Here is a 15,844-nt window from a genome sequence, read left to right as displayed (position 1 = left end):
GAACCATCTCAACAGACTCCTTTCAGTACAATTGAGAAGCAAAGAACTGTTTATCTGGAAACAGCACAGGGCTCATGTACCAAGGTCTATACTGTAGGCTATATTCAGAAAGAGGTGCATATCAATTTCATGCTGAAGGAAGAATTGAAAATCTATATATATATATGATTAATTCAATAAATATTGTTAAGTGGCTTAATTATAGTAATATCAGATATCAGACAGTCCATATTTGTTTAACAAGAGATTAACTAAAAATTTCTGTGTCACCTTGCAGTTTTCTAACCTGAAAAAACTCGAAGAACAAAGTCAGGTAGAGGCACCCAAAGGATCCTGCAGCAGCCCTACACCCATGAAGCTCTGCAGTCGATCCCAAGGTTGGTACCTCACAGTGACAGATTATTGATAGGGCAAGCAGCACTTGGTATTTTAATGACCTTATTCACTTGCCTCTAACTTAGATTTTTTTTTTTAATTTGAAGTCTATTAGAAAAAAAATCAATGATGTACTGAAATTCCTGCTTCTTTGCAGTGGAATAAAATGATTATTTTTCCTGGATCAGGGGGGAGCAGTCGCCTGGAGTCAGTGGGTGAGGATGATGAGCTGTTTGTGGAGAACGGTGTGAGCGGCTGTGAAGTGGTCGAGAAGCCTCCACCTGGCCGACGTAAACACTCTCTACCTCAACAACTAGATACTGCTGGAGTGAGACAGGTCAGTGAATGCCTCACCTCTATCTTCATTATTATTTAAAATAATTGTGTGTATATATATATATATATATATCCACTAAGCTGCAAGCACTTGTGGCTTTTAAAAAGAAAATGAACCCTCACTGATTGGTTTATCACACGTTTTGTGAATCAAGTTACTGGTTGTACTTAGATTATCAAAAGCTTTTGTTACAAAGCAGTTGCTTACTGTTTCTGTAAAAGATGTTAGTTTAGCAGGACAAACAGCACAACACCCTGACAACAGCTCTGAAACATTTTCACAACTTTGTGCCGCGAAACAACGCTACTCATACATTTCTACCTTATATGTCGAGGACTGATTAATGATTTGTCAGCAAACACATGCAACTCCATCTCATTAGTAAGAGACAGTAAGTAACTCCTCGTGACAGAGCATCAGCCTCCTGATCTGAAATACTAGTGGCGTGAGTATATGTATGTTATGTGCATTGTGGTTGAAGAATAATGTTTGGTACACATGTAGCACACACACACACGCACACACATTCACTAGATCAAAGCCTGGTCACAATCTGTCATGACAACAATGACAAGGAGAGCTGCACTAATCACTGTGTTGGTTAATTGATGAAGGGAAATAAAAAGAAGGGGACAACATTAAGAACCACAGCCTCTTAGCAGCTGTAGGTGTGAAGTCTCTACAAAAAATACATAGAGCCATGTTAAGTCATTAAGCATCAAGAAATAAAATGTTGTTAAGATAAATTTGACTGATTATTTTGCTTTTTATATTCATCACCTTTTCAGGAGTATCAGATAATTAAGAAATCGGCCCGCTCCCTGAGCACTGTTCAAGTGGAGTCTCCATGGCGACTGGCACAGCCATCTATTATCTCCAGCATAGTGCTGATGAAAGGCCAGGGCAAGGTGAGTGCACTCCTTTGACATGTAAGTGAATAAAGCTGTACTCCATGTGTGTGTATGTAAGCTCACACTAACAGACACATCTGTACACATTTGTACAACCACAGTGTGTAATTTCCCAACTATCACTTCAATTATGTTTGATCTTTAATCATACATTTCCTTACCAATAACAACAGTGTTCTGCTGCCATAATTAGCTTCATATTGCCATTGTCACTGTACAAAACTGCTAATATGTTTCTTAGTATCTGTTTTCATAAAGTGGCGGATTTACCATGAAAAACAAAATGTCAAACATGGAACATGAAAGTCTTTATTAATTATTCCAAGTGTTTCTTCGAGGCAGCAGATAATGTGATGTATTATTCAGCAGGACTGCATGAAGTATTTGCTAAAAGTAGAGAGAAGCTATCAAAAAGACCAGGGGTATTATTAATAAAACGTAGGATGCATACTGAAAGTATACATGAGCTGAAAAATGTGAAAACTGTGGACATGCACACCTCAACACAATGTGCCCATTATAAATGCACCTGGAAACATTCATACATGGATTGGCCTCCTATCCCGCCCTCTACACGCCCACATTCAACCATAAATGGTCAATGCAAAGCACCTCATGAATATTAAATTGTCCTGCTGGCCAATGGGTTTCCATGGTGAGTCACGGCATCAAGCGATGAGAGGAAGAAGCACAACTCTCTGACAGCAACATCGGTGAAGAGTGATTCTATGGGACAGCAGTGATATCAGTAATAAAGAAAATACACTGATACACTGCTGCATAATAACAATACAGTGAGTGAGAGTGAATATGACTGAAAGAACGGAGCCTGAAAAAATACAAACATCTATTTCAGAGGTGGAGGCAAAACTAATAATATTTTTATCATCTCAAACTGCAGGATTATTAACTTTAGAGAAAGCTGTGATATCCTCAATCTATAAAATTAAACAGTTATATTCTTAAAATGATTAAAAAAGGCTCTACATAGAAAGGTCAATATTTGACACTGTTAATCATACCACACAGACCTGTCGGCTAATAAACCAAAGTGGTGAGTACCTTTGTTTGTTCTGGGATGGTTTGTTTCAGTCGAGTCAATCTGTGTAATACTGGACTCAATTCAGCACAAAGATCCAAGATCACAGATCTATAGAATCAGCTGATGAATCATCATCATGGGACAGGAAATCTTGTTTCCTCCGGAAGTGCCAGTGCATCCATCATGCAGCATTACGCACGAGTGTCACTGCTGTATTTATATATTTAGAGCAATCGGACCAAATACTTAACACATTAGTGGATCCTAACCTCCACTCTGGGATAGTATTTGGAAAAGTTTTAAAGTAAACAGTCTTTCTTTATTTTTTGTGAGTGATCTCCGGTGCGCCTGATGGCAGTCATGTTCACTGCAACGATTTTACACACACTCATCCTTGATGATACACGCACATTGTTTGAAGATATTCAAAGCTATTAAAGACTTTGTCACTCTGCTGTTTAATAGTATCGGAACGTAATTTGCTGTAAGTTGTGTTATATCTTTTTCAATTGCAGGTTCTAATGGAACAGTTTTATAGCATGAGCAAAACTAACACTGTTGCTTTTAAAGTGGATCAATAATCTGCTTCAGTTCACCACCTCACGTCTGCATCATCATTTTCCTGTCTCAAATGTTTGTACGCATGGGTCAGAGTTAGTGTGGAAGTGTGCACAGTCTCACATTCTCCTGTCAAGTTTTTATAAATCATGTTTGCATGAGAAGTGGGGTATGCATCTTTCAGGCCCCGTTTTCTGTGTGTGCAACGGTTATAAATAAGGCCCCAGAGCTCCATATTGCATTCATATTTATAATATATCCCTGTGGTGTCTTAGTTCATATAACGGTAGGTTTAATATTTAACATACTTGCATACTAATTTATGCTGTCTATATAACAATAATAATAACTCTCTGAATCAAAACTCACAGACATGACAAACTGAGTTTTCTCCTAGATTGTCTGACCTAATCACTCATTTTTTCGTGTCTCTGTGTTGGTGACAGTAGACAGAGGCATTATGTTGTTAATTGTCCATCTGTACATGTGGATGTCCATCTCTCACATTCACATGATATCTTAAGAACGTCCTGAGGGATACAATTATGATATAATGGCATTTTATGTCCAAATCCACCACCCTTACTCTTGTGAATATGCCAGAATAATATTGTCTGAAAACTGTCCCATCTGAAATGTGTTGGGATCTGTGTTTCATAGGGCCTCGGATTCAGTATTGTTGGTGGGCAGGACTCAGCACGTGGTCAGATGGGGATTTTTGTTAAAACCATTTTTCCTCATGGAGCTGCTGCAGCTGATGGACGGTTGAAAGAGGGTAACTTAACTTTTCATTCTCTTCCACTGAATTGAGAGCGCTGGATATAGAAGAGTTAAATATTTATTATGAGAGAAACAGTCATAGACATTTACACGTGTGCTTGGACATGCATCTTATTGTAATTCTGTGCTTCTCTGTGCAGGAGATGAGATTCTGGAAGTGAACGGAGAGTCTCTCCAAGGACTCACACACCAACAGGCTATCCAGACCTTCAAGGTAGACTTCATGTCATCTTCACATAAAAGAATGCCTCCGACTAATCTGCTTACAATGCCAGCAAGTTCACTGACTTCATCACATTTTTAGAGAAGCAACTAAGGACTTTTTAAAGAGCAGTTTTATTCATAGTGGAAAAAACATCTGTCTTCATCTCTAATTCATTAAATGGTTCGTATTTATATTTTCATATATAAACCTCACTTCTATTTTTTCCAACAGCAACTGAAAAAAGGTGTCGTGACACTGACAATTCGCACTCGTCTGCGCAGTCCCAGCCTGACACCCTGTCCGACCCCCACCCTCCTCAGTCGCTCCAGCTCACCCAACTCCAACACCAGTGGAGGAACACCTGTCCCCTCAGGGTTTGAAGAGGCTGATAGCCGCAAGGGCCCGGTTCCCGGTCCGAAAGACTGCGTCATCATGGAGGTCACCCTTAATAAAGGTTACTTAACTTAATAAAGAATTCCCTTCCTTTGAGACTAAAGGGTTTATGTGTGTATGTCCTCATACTTGAACTGTATATATAGTGTATCCTCAGCTGTTTATTTGCTGTTGTGATAGTATCAATACATGTTTTTGCCAGATGTCATACATTGCAGAAAAGTCTTGTGTCTCATCTGCAGTGATCTCTTGTTTTGAGAAAACATCTGCTCTGACAGTGAATGTTGATTTATTTAGAGCCTGGTGTTGGTCTGGGGATTGGAGTTTGCTGTCTGACCTTGGAAAACTCTGCTCCTGGCATCTACATCCACAGCTTGGCACTGGGATCTGTGGCCAAGATGGATGGCAGGCTCAGGTAGAATGTATATGTAGTCTCACTGATGCAAAGGTAGTAAATGAGCAACATGCTTCAATATGGGATCATTAACAGTGTTCATGACCCATTTATTGCTCATATAATGTTGGTCCATGAGTGTAATTATATGTGTGCATTGATGTTGTTGCATGCACAACGTGAGGTCCTTGACTGGGTTGTGCTTCTCCTTGCAGTCGAGGAGATCAGATACTGGAGGTGGACTCAGTCAGTCTTCGACATGCTGCTCTAGGTGAGGCTTATGCCATCCTCAGTGAATGTGGCCCAGGATCAGTCAGTCTCATTATAAGCAGGCACCCAAATCCTAAGGTAAGACAACACCTGTTTCTGTTTCTATAGACATATCCTTACTCTTTTAAAATTCATAACAAAAATCTACAGTTGTGTAAGAGCCCCAAAATCTGTAGAACTCAGCAGTTTGTGTCCCACAGGTATTCAGAGCATGTAAACTAACTTGCAAAACCATTTTGTGGACAGTAGATCAACCATTAATTTGTTTCAAAATTGACACATATTATTTATATTCAAAGAGACCTGTAACCGCTATTTGCAGTAAGAATGCAACTTTTTATTGTTAAATTTTACATGAACACAAACTCCACGTTAAAACCTACTTTAAATGTGATTAGACCTTTGTTTAAAATGTAAATGTAAAAACAGATTGTTTCAAATCTGATCACCAGACTTGAAATGTATTTTTCCCTTTTCTGTCTTTTTCATTTCTGTGTTGTCCAGAAGAGGGCAGCATAAACATATAACATAGACAAATGCTATATATACACAGTTTATCATGTCTTATACATCTGTATCTTCATGTCTATGCTCTATATGTATATGGGTTATTTAATTTGCAATTATGATAAAAGTGCATTTCCATATTTCTCAGGTTTCAGAACAGGAGATGGATCACATTATAGCTCGATCCACACACAGGGACAAAATGAGCAGGAACAGACACTCAACTCACTCCCAAGGTCTGATATGTTTACCTACATTTTAATTTGGCTTTCCTCTCCTTTTATTTTCTAGTACATTGTGTGAACTAAGTGTTCAACAGCATGGCCAAATATGTCTTTTTGAAAATGTTCTGGGTATTTGAGCTCTGTGGGTTTAACTGCCACTGTTGTTAACCACAGGTCTGTCCAGTAAGAGCCCCTACCCAACGATGAAGGACAGACAGGGAAGTGGCTCGCCTGCTCTCAGCTGGACCATGAAGAGATTCCTTGAGCCTGCCAGCAGAGTATGTCTTCATCTAGTATTCAGAAATGATTGCTTAGTTCATAGGTTTTGGGAGATTTGGAGATGCAGCCTACAATATGTATACATTCTTGGTAGTCTTTCTTTCCACAGTTACCAAGTGTGTGCATGTCGTGGGAACTCTTGGTTTTCCCTATAATATCATAAGAACACAATTCAATTCAGTTTTATCTGTACAAGTAAAAGTGAAAAGTGTTATTGTTGTTAGTAACTACTGTTGACATCATTTACATCATGTAATTGGATGTTTAAAGCTTTAAAAGTCTTAAAATTGAGAGTTAAATTTATGTTGTCTGACTGTTTTATTGAAAAGGCATAAAAAAAAACTGAACATTGAATGTTAGGAATTCAATTAAACACAATCAAATTCATACGAGAGACCATCTGGTGAAGGGGATTGATTGGATGGGTATTATTTAGACTGGGATAACAAAGTTGGCCATGGATGTAATATGGGAGGACATTGTTCACTTTTTGATCTCAACTACATACCTCTTTTACACTAGAGACATCATCACAGTAACAAAATCTATTTGCAGTCAAGTTAGACGGACAGACATCTGTCAAATTGTTCCAAACCACCTCTGTGGGAGTTTTTGCTGCTGTGGGTCTTCCCATATTTTGTGATGATGACACACAAACAGACTCACAAGGTGAAAACAACATCAACGCACAGTAACTCGCCTGGTAACTGCTGCGTCATCACTATCACGCTTATATACACTTGTGTATCTTTTAGATCCTAAAGCGTGTTTGATGGATTTCCTCCGTATACAACATTTGAGTTTTTTACACCCATGTTTACATATGTTTCTATCTTTCTTGCTGTGTTTCCATGAGCAGTTGTTCTGATCGGTACAATGGAGTTAAACTTTCATATACATGCATTGTGATCATCTTCTCTATTTACCTGCATATTTTAAGTTCAGTACTTCATTTTCAATGGCTGTTTTCTTTGTCTACATAGTCAAATGTTGATGTCATAAAAACTATGGAGAACTGTGTCAAAAATGTGGCGGTAGTGGTTTTCATTTTTCTTTCACTTAACTTGTTCTTCTTCCATTCTCACAATTCTGAAGCAGGGGTCCCTGAGCTCTGAGACAGAGTTATCTCAGTACTTCTCCCAGGACGTGTCCAGCCACTCGTTCCTGTCTGACTCCATGCTCATGGGCTTGAACAGTGACGAGGCTCTCCACCAGCAGAGGTGCAGTACGTCCATGGATGACAGCACGTCACAGACACATGGTACATTTTCAACTGTTTAATTACAATGGAAAATGTGTAGAATTGGTTACCTGGACAGGAATCACAACTTTCTGTAGAGTGAGGGGACTTTCAAACTGCAGCCATGCACCAAAGAATCAAGTCGGAAAAGATCCTGAACAGAGATTTGAGTCTGGACTAAATGTGGTCACAGGGTTAGCTCTCATACACAGTTTGATTTATTTTAGATTTTTTGGACTTTTTAGATTAAACAGGAAGATCATATGGTATTTTTTGCTGTCAAAATTGCAATGCAGACTTTTGAGCTTCCAAAGCTCTGAACCAGCCATCATTGTCTCTTAATGTTCTCTTCAGTCAAGAGACACCAGCAGGTTTATTGACCAGAGATTTCAGATGTGCTGGGAGAGAGATCCCACCCATGTGGCTCTCTCTGAGACTTAGTTTTTTATTTGTAGTTTTTCCTAACTGTTCTCGAGGGTTTAGAACAGTGGATGTTGCACCTTTTTAAAGGGATAGTTCACCCCAAAAAGTTAAAATTCACTCACTATATATACTCACCACTATGCCGATTGAGGGGTAGGTGAAGTGTTTGAGTGCACAAAACACTTTTGGAGTTTCAGGGGTAAACAGGGGGTCAATTCTTCAAAAAGGTGTCCATAAGCCCCAAATTAAATTTCGATTGGAAATTGCGTCATTTACATGTTTTTAGCCTAATTCAATTCAATTCAATTCAATTTTATTTATATAGCGCCAATTCATAATTTACATTATCTCAAGGCACTTTACATTTAAAGGTCAAGACCTTAAAACAATATTAACATAGAGAAACCCAACAGTTCCCACAATGAGCAAGCACAGGCGACTGTGGAGAGGAAAAACTCCCTCATTAACAGGGAGAAACCTCTGGCAGAACCAGGCTCAATGTGGGCGGTCATCTGCCTCGACCGGTTGGGGTGAGGAAAGAAAAGTAAGGGGGGAGGAAAGGAGAGATGGGTGGAAAGCGGGGGAGAGAAGAGAGATGAGGTGGAGAGAGAGAGACCGGTAACAATTTGGCACCATCAAAATCAAGGCTAACCATAACAATAACAATGTTTAGATCTACAACATGACTAGATATATTAATAAATTGCTGAGTTCTTGTAATAAATGCAGACAATGGTGATGGTGGTCGTTGTGGTCCTGTAGTCCCGGTGCCGGAGTTATCTGAAACGAGATAGAGAGAAGAGCCAGAGGGACTATGGGAGGACAAAGTGACACTTTGACATGATGACATGTTAAGACTAATAAATAAATAAATAAATGAGTGTGGGGGGGCAGAGAGACAGAGAGACAGAGGGAAGTGAAGAAGTGCTCAGTGCATGATGGGCGTTCCCCCAGCAGTCTAAACCTATAGCAGCACAACTAAGGGATGGTTCAGGACTCACCTGATCCATCCCTAACTATAGGCTTTGTCAAAAAGGAACGTTTTTAGTTTTACTTTAAATGCTGAGACAGTGTCTGCCTCCCGAACCCAGAGTGGGAGCTGGTTCCACAGGAGAGGAGCCTGATAGCTAAATGTTCCTAAATGTCCTCTGTTGTCCTCCTAGTTACTGCTGCAGTTATTGTGAGGTCTCGCTGCAGTAACAGTAGCTTTCTCATGAGTTTTCGCGATAGCTGCAGTCACTGATGTATTTTTCTGTTTAAAGAAGTGGTCACCAGTTACTTCAATTGTATTGGATTTGGCTGCAACACTGTTCACCCCTGGACTCCTCAAGTATTTTGTGGACTCAAAACACTTCACCTACCCCTCAATCGGTATAGTGATAGGCTATACAAATAAGATTTGATTGATTGATTGATTGATTGATAATGTGACCTTGTTTTTTTACAGCCTAAAATCCTTGTATTATTTAAACACTAAAGACATATTTTTCAGTTTTTACCCAATTAATTTCAATTTTATTTGTAAAGCACCAAATTGTAATATAAATAATCTCAAAAACCATTAAAATGACTGTTTGTTTGTTAAGATGTTGATTGTTGTTTTAACATCTCTTTTTGAATTAACCACATTACCTGCATCTTATTCTGCAGCATTCACCCCCTCCCTAATAGAGGTGGAGAGTGGTCCTGTGTACAACACTTCACACGACAAGACCCCTGTTCCTCTTGATCACCATGGAGAGGAAGTTTGCCAGCCCATTGCCGTCTCTAGCCCCACTTCAGTGCGAAGCCCACTTCTCCGCCAGCGACGAGTGATGTGTTTTGAGGAGGAGTTCAGTGATGAAGAGGACGCTGGAAACACTGAGCACTCCCACAGACCAACAAAATCTGATTCTGTTAACTTAAGTGATGCCCAAACTTCCCAGTTTTCCAAAACTGATTCAATGGTTGATGTTGCTACATCTGTTACATCATCATTAGATGTGGATGGGGACAGTAAAGATGGTGGGGATTTAAAGAGGTGGGGAAGCAATGATATGACAACACCACTCAATGGAAGTTTCTTACAGCAAGTGGAAAGTATTACCAATAAGTCAAAGTCACCTGGTTCTGAGTCGCCCTTTATGCCCATCCGATGTCACTTAGATGAAAAAGCAGGGTTGGCAAGCAGTACGAGCTCTGTGCCCAGTAATTTGACCATCAGTAGTGACAGCCATACAAATCCAGATGATGGACAGTTGGAGTCCAAGCGCTCCCCCAAGCTTGAGCATAAAGCAGTTACGCGGGTCAAAAGTATGATGAGCATTGAAGCCCCAAACCTGCTCCAGCAGCCAAAGTCCAAAGTTGATGAGCTCTCTCTGTCACAGCCCTTATCCCAGCCTACACAGTGTGGGAAAAGCCCTGGGGTTGCTGGTGGGTCGATATCCCATCAGCAGTGTAAGAAGGGAGAGATCAGTGAACTAGTGGGTGTTTGTGCCATTGACACTGTGACCCTGCGGAGAAGTGAAGATGAGTCTTTCGGGCTTGACCTGGAGATTATGTCGTCCCCTCTGAAAGTTGTCATCACAGGGTTGAAGCCTGGAGGTGCAGCATCAAGGGTAGGTCTGACTGGTTTCATCTTTGTATCGCTTCAGTATTAGTGAATGGATGCATCAGATCTTCTGCTTAATCTCTCAGTTTGAATTATTTTAATAATAAAAACTTTGACTTTGATTGTGAACTGGCAAGTATATTACTCAATGAAAAAAGTTTTATCTCTAGTGTTTATTTGTTTTTTCCAGGGATCTTCAGCCCTGCTGTGTCCTGGAGATGAGATTGTAAAAATTGGAGAAAAGCTAGTGTGCTCTTCAAGCTACCAGGAAATCTGTGAGCTGATGCACAACCTTCCTATGACACTGTGCTTAGAGGTCAAGAGACCAGTTTCAGGTAAGACTTCCATTTTGAACCATGGTATTGTGGAATTATAAGTTCTAGTATCAGTGCCGATGCTACTGTTTTCCATTTAACTTAGCTCTGAGAGTGAATGTCAGACTGAGGTGAGGTGCTTTACATGCTCGTACCACTTGAATAGGAGAGTGGACAGGAGCAGTTTTGCTGCGATGTAATAGGATGTTGTCCATCAACATACAGTCCTTTCTTATTCATTTAGCACTCTCAAAATGTAACAGTATATTATTAAAGGAAAATTCCATTTTATTTTAACCTGGTGTATTTCACATAAATGTGGCTGATGTGACTGGCTCAGAGCCACAGATTCATTTGTTGTAATTTAGCTACACAGCTGGAATCACTCTCAGCCACAGACAAATCAAGATTTTCCATGAGTGAAAGAATTCCAAGCAGTTTGACCTGAAGTGTTTGGTCTACAGTAACAGTTTTAAAATGCAAAATGAATCTTCCATCTACCTGACTCCTCTGTCAAGTAGCTAAATAAAATGTATATATATATTTATAATGGCTCCAAATTTGTGAAATGTACGATCAGTGGAAAACTAATTTCACATGAATCCTGCAACAGGTCTGGACAATTTGTAAATAATTTTCTTGTTGTACCTTCTAAGAAAACCCGAGAAATATGAGAAAAATGGTGAATGCATAGTTCACCTAAATCTTTTGTGCTCACAACTATTTTGTTTTGCAAAATATTTCAGCTGGCATGTGTCTGTGTGCAAGGTGCACACAGAGATGTCTGGCTGGAATTGTCAATTGTCTCCATGAAGACATTTTTAGACCAACTCCACAAAATTCACCATTTTCTGTAGGTGACTGATGTTTTGCTTAACCTCTCTGCCTCATGACACCTCTAGTCAACCTACACAAAAGACAGGAGCGTGTCTACAATGAGCATCATATGTGCGCTCATCAGAGAGTTCGCACTATAGGATAAGAATACGACCATGTTCTTGCATGAAGTCCATTAAAATCATTAATTGCTCTGCAGCACAATAAAGAAAATGTAAATGTTCTTGCAACTTTTGAATGCATGTGTTCCTAACTCTTTAACACCACTGCTCACAACACTCTGTCCACCTAGGACTTCTGCAGTATAACACATGCTTGTTTATCATACCAGCTGTCAATCAAACGCGGACATGCCCCTTCAGGTGCCGAGGGGAAGAGGGGCATTTCTGATATTTCCTCAGAGCTTTTATCTATCAAATTGAAAAAAATATGTAAGATTTTCTTTCTATCAGTGGTGGTTTGCACCAATGTGTGATGTGTGTGGTGTATAATTTTGCTTCTTGTGTTTACACGTCATTAGTGGCAGAATGCTACTCAGTATGCCTTTAAATAGAGCACCATCTCTTTCCCTTTTATGCTGACCTAAGATGTAGGATCAACCTTCCCTCATTCACTTTCCCAAAGCAACCTGCAAGCTTCTGGCTTTCTATCCATGGTGACTATCTTATACAGTATATTTTAGTTTTAGTAATACTAGAGTTACCTTGTAGTTTCACTCCCTGTATGCTTTCTACTATATGTAGTGTAATCATTTCTCCTTATATTGTAGCATAATGTGAATTTTATCTGAGTGTAGTACAGACATTGCTGTGGCTAACTGCAATCTTCACACAGGGGTCAGTTTATTTGATTACAATCAAGATTTGTGAAAATGTTCAACACCCTGACAGTTTGCTGGTGAAGGGTTGCATTTGATTGAAATATGATCCAATTTGAGATTGATATGGTCAGAAAAAACAGTGACAATGTTTCATTCCTGTCACTTTTCAGTATATTTGGTGAATATCCTTGGTGAATATCCTGGAGCAACCACAGCAATGTCTGCAGTCAAGTCTTTAGCACCTGAAAAAAACCTGAAAATGTGTCCACATTTCTTTCTGTACTGATCACTTCATTCATTTCTGTCTACCAGACCACAGATGTTTACACACTTTATGATCTAGGAATATCACTTTGTTTATTATCAAACATTTACAAGCAACCCTCTCATTGATCCCTCTGTTGCTTTCATGAATGAGATTTTGATTTTGTTTGTTATGAAGAAATCCTACAGATCATCACCTTTTTATGACGATTACTGAACACCGCTCACCCTGGATATCCTTGATTTATTTTATTCTATGGCCTCACTTGTCCTCACTTCGTTGCAAGATTAAATACAATTTCTGGAGTGTTTTGGGAAATAAAATTAACATGTCATGTCAAATGATTTAGTCTGCACTTGCTTACTGCTTACTTTTCATTTCTGGTTCCAGCTGTAGATCAACTGTCCAGTTTGATAATGTCATCAGGGAGCAGTGAAGGAGCCATCAGACGGAATCCAGCCAGAGCTGCTCAAGGAACATCTGATGAAGGACAAATAATCTGTGCAAATTCAGGGAACCACACGACCCACACAGATCATGACTTTCACATACCTGTCACCAATATAGATGACATTTTATTAGAAGTGAGCCCCTGTGGTGATAAAAATATACACATGAATCCCCCCTACAAGACCTCATTAAATGAGCCTATATCCTGCTGTTCAAGCCAACACACTGTGGCCCCGTGTGAAGAAACTGCCTTTCACGTTCCAACACAGCCCACTCCCCTGGACTGCTCCATCCTGGATGCAGGAAATGAAAAATTTGCCACACTCCCTGTGGAGACATCACATGTGAACCAACCAAAGGAAAATTCTGGGTCTAAAATCATGTACCCCATAGGAGATGACAGTGACTCAAACAGTGAATCCACCGCTGACAGCAGCCTAATGGTCAATAAGATAGTCAGCAGTGGTGCACATCTTCATGAGCTCTCTTCAGATGAGGAAGAAGTGGAGATTTTTTCTTGTGATGTCCAGCAACCCCCTGCTGGTGGACAATTTTATTTAAGCCAGAAACTGAAAATGTCCTCGCTCTTTCAGGATGGCAGCAGTCAAGATACAAACCTGACTCAGACCTGTGATGGGGTGCAGGTTTCCTCTGAGGTCTCAGCGAGTAACAAAGAAAACTCTGTGACAACAAGCCAGTGCTTACAGCTTTCTCAGTTGTTCAGTGACTCCTCCACAGACCAACTCCGCCACTCTTCTAATGGCACAATACCCATGTCTTCTACAGAGTGCCACATTAATAGTGCCATTCAATCCTGTGACAGAGTATGCATAGCACCCAGTTCTGGTAGCTTAAGCATTTACAGCAGTCCTTCCCCTCAACATGCCCCTAGTGTCACAGAGGGTATGACTAAAAATCTGCATGCAGATGCCTCGCTGACCTCAGATTTACAGAAGCATTTGAACAGAAGCGTATCCCTCTTGCCTTCAATGGAATCAGAGGCCTCATGTTCACACATTAGTAGATCAGACACAAGAGTGCCAGCATCAGTGACAAACAAAGAAAAAGTCTTAAAATGTAGAACTAATTTAAACCCCCATGCTACCTCATCACTTGCCAAGACCACTAGCCCAAAATTACAGAATGATTCAGACTGTTCTGTGTGGAGCAGTATCTTTAAACTTCAGGTTGAATCTCAAATCAGACCAAACACTGCTCCCAAACTGAAAGGCCTAAGTATTAAGAGTAAGAACAAACCACAGGAAGAGCCCCTCCAGAAACCTACCAGAACTGAAAGTCAGTTTTCTTCAAACACCTTTTCCTCTTTGACCCAGTCAGCAAAATTATCACAAGTGTATAGTTGTTCGACAGCCAATAACCAGACTGATATAAACAGCTGCCTTGCTTTGCCAAAAGTTAGTGACATAAGTCAAGTTACACCTGAGCACAGGCTTGCAGATGGCCCATTACAAACTGTGCAACTAGCCAAGGAGAATGGCATCCAATTAGGTTCCAATGCAACAGCCAAACCACAATCACTCCAACATTCCACTCAGAGAACATTTATAGAAGTTAAGCTGTCTTCCTTATCTGGTTCATCCTCAGCACTGCTGACACACTATGAAAAAGGTCATTCAGAAGATTCTAAGCACACTCAAAGAGGCACACATGCAAGTTTATCACCAATGCTTTGTCCTGACATTCCCACAGAAGAAAAAACAAATGCCAAGGTCTGCAACACAGGATTTAATTCAACCACAAGTAATAGCTCAAACCCAACTTATATTGTGGAGACAAGTGACACCCTAAAGTCCAGCACATCCAGACTGTACATAAAGACAATGGAAAGGCGAAGTTTCTCAACAGACAACACTTTGTCAGCAGACTACAACCCCTTCTCTGTCCGACACAAGATAAAGTCTTTTGAAAACCTGGCTCACTTTGACAAGCCTGTGGCTAGAAACAATGACATTCAGTCGTATGCTCTGGCATATAGAGCCTCACTTAACCAAAGGATTGCTGGTTATATTGGTTTGGTTAATTCTATTGGCTCTCGGACACGGCAAAGGGGTCTTACCTCTTATGTGGTGACTCAAACCCCTACCACACCCTGCTCACCTTTTCTTGGTAAACCCAGGTCTAGCATTACACCGATGAACCTTGAGTATCCAGATACAAGCTGCAACATAACTCCGCTGTTGGAGGACAATCCTGAGGCTGGGGTTCAAAATACGCCAGATGGGATTACTTCACAGACCCCTCCGGTGCTGCGGAGGAAACATGGCAAACTTCCCCGCAGCAGGATGCAGCAGCTCAGGGCTCTGAGTATGCCTGAACTGGAAAAGCTATGCACAGAGGACTTTGCTAGAGAGCATGGTACAAGCATAGATAAAACTGAGCCAGGAATCCATCCTACAAGTCTTTCGAAGGCCACAGGAACTAAGAGATGTCCACCCTCTGCAACCCTGACAAAAGTAGATGTTAACATGGTGAACCAAGGTGAGCCTGGATCCACAGAGGAGACTCCTCAGAGACCCTCCGAGACCCATGGACAACAGCCCAGCTGGTCAATCAGGTGGGCAGTTCAATTCAAAACTGATCATATGAATCCTTTGTGTGTAGGAATCCAA

General features: G+C 40.4%; 1 protein-coding gene across 3 annotated transcripts in view; it reads left to right on the top strand.

The window, feature by feature from the left end:
* Positions 1-15,844, top strand: part of pdzd2 (PDZ domain containing 2) — a 40,710-nt gene that overhangs the window by 20,323 nt on the left and 4,543 nt on the right. For 2 of the 3 annotated variants that reach the window (XM_069522836.1, XM_069522837.1), the window contains 14 exons: positions 278-377; positions 564-712; positions 1,501-1,620; positions 3,884-3,998; positions 4,144-4,217; positions 4,440-4,662; positions 4,899-5,016; positions 5,211-5,343; positions 5,921-6,008; positions 6,171-6,274; positions 7,371-7,536; positions 9,589-10,535; positions 10,719-10,863; positions 13,155-15,789. In XM_069522836.1, the coding sequence (XP_069378937.1) occupies positions 278-377; positions 564-712; positions 1,501-1,620; positions 3,884-3,998; positions 4,144-4,217; positions 4,440-4,662; positions 4,899-5,016; positions 5,211-5,343; positions 5,921-6,008; positions 6,171-6,274; positions 7,371-7,536; positions 9,589-10,535; positions 10,719-10,863; positions 13,155-15,789 (5,117 nt within the window). The remainder of the gene's footprint in view (positions 1-277; positions 378-563; positions 713-1,500; positions 1,621-3,883; positions 3,999-4,143; positions 4,218-4,439; positions 4,663-4,898; positions 5,017-5,210; positions 5,344-5,920; positions 6,009-6,170; positions 6,275-7,370; positions 7,537-9,588; positions 10,536-10,718; positions 10,864-13,154; positions 15,790-15,844) is intronic. The other variant, XM_069522838.1, reaches the window with a different exon arrangement.

Source organism: Paralichthys olivaceus, chromosome 4, assembly GCF_024713975.1.
Source record: "Paralichthys olivaceus isolate ysfri-2021 chromosome 4, ASM2471397v2, whole genome shotgun sequence".
Lineage (NCBI taxonomy): Eukaryota > Metazoa > Chordata > Actinopteri > Pleuronectiformes > Paralichthyidae > Paralichthys > Paralichthys olivaceus.
This window is presented reverse-complemented; position numbering and strand designations above follow the sequence as displayed.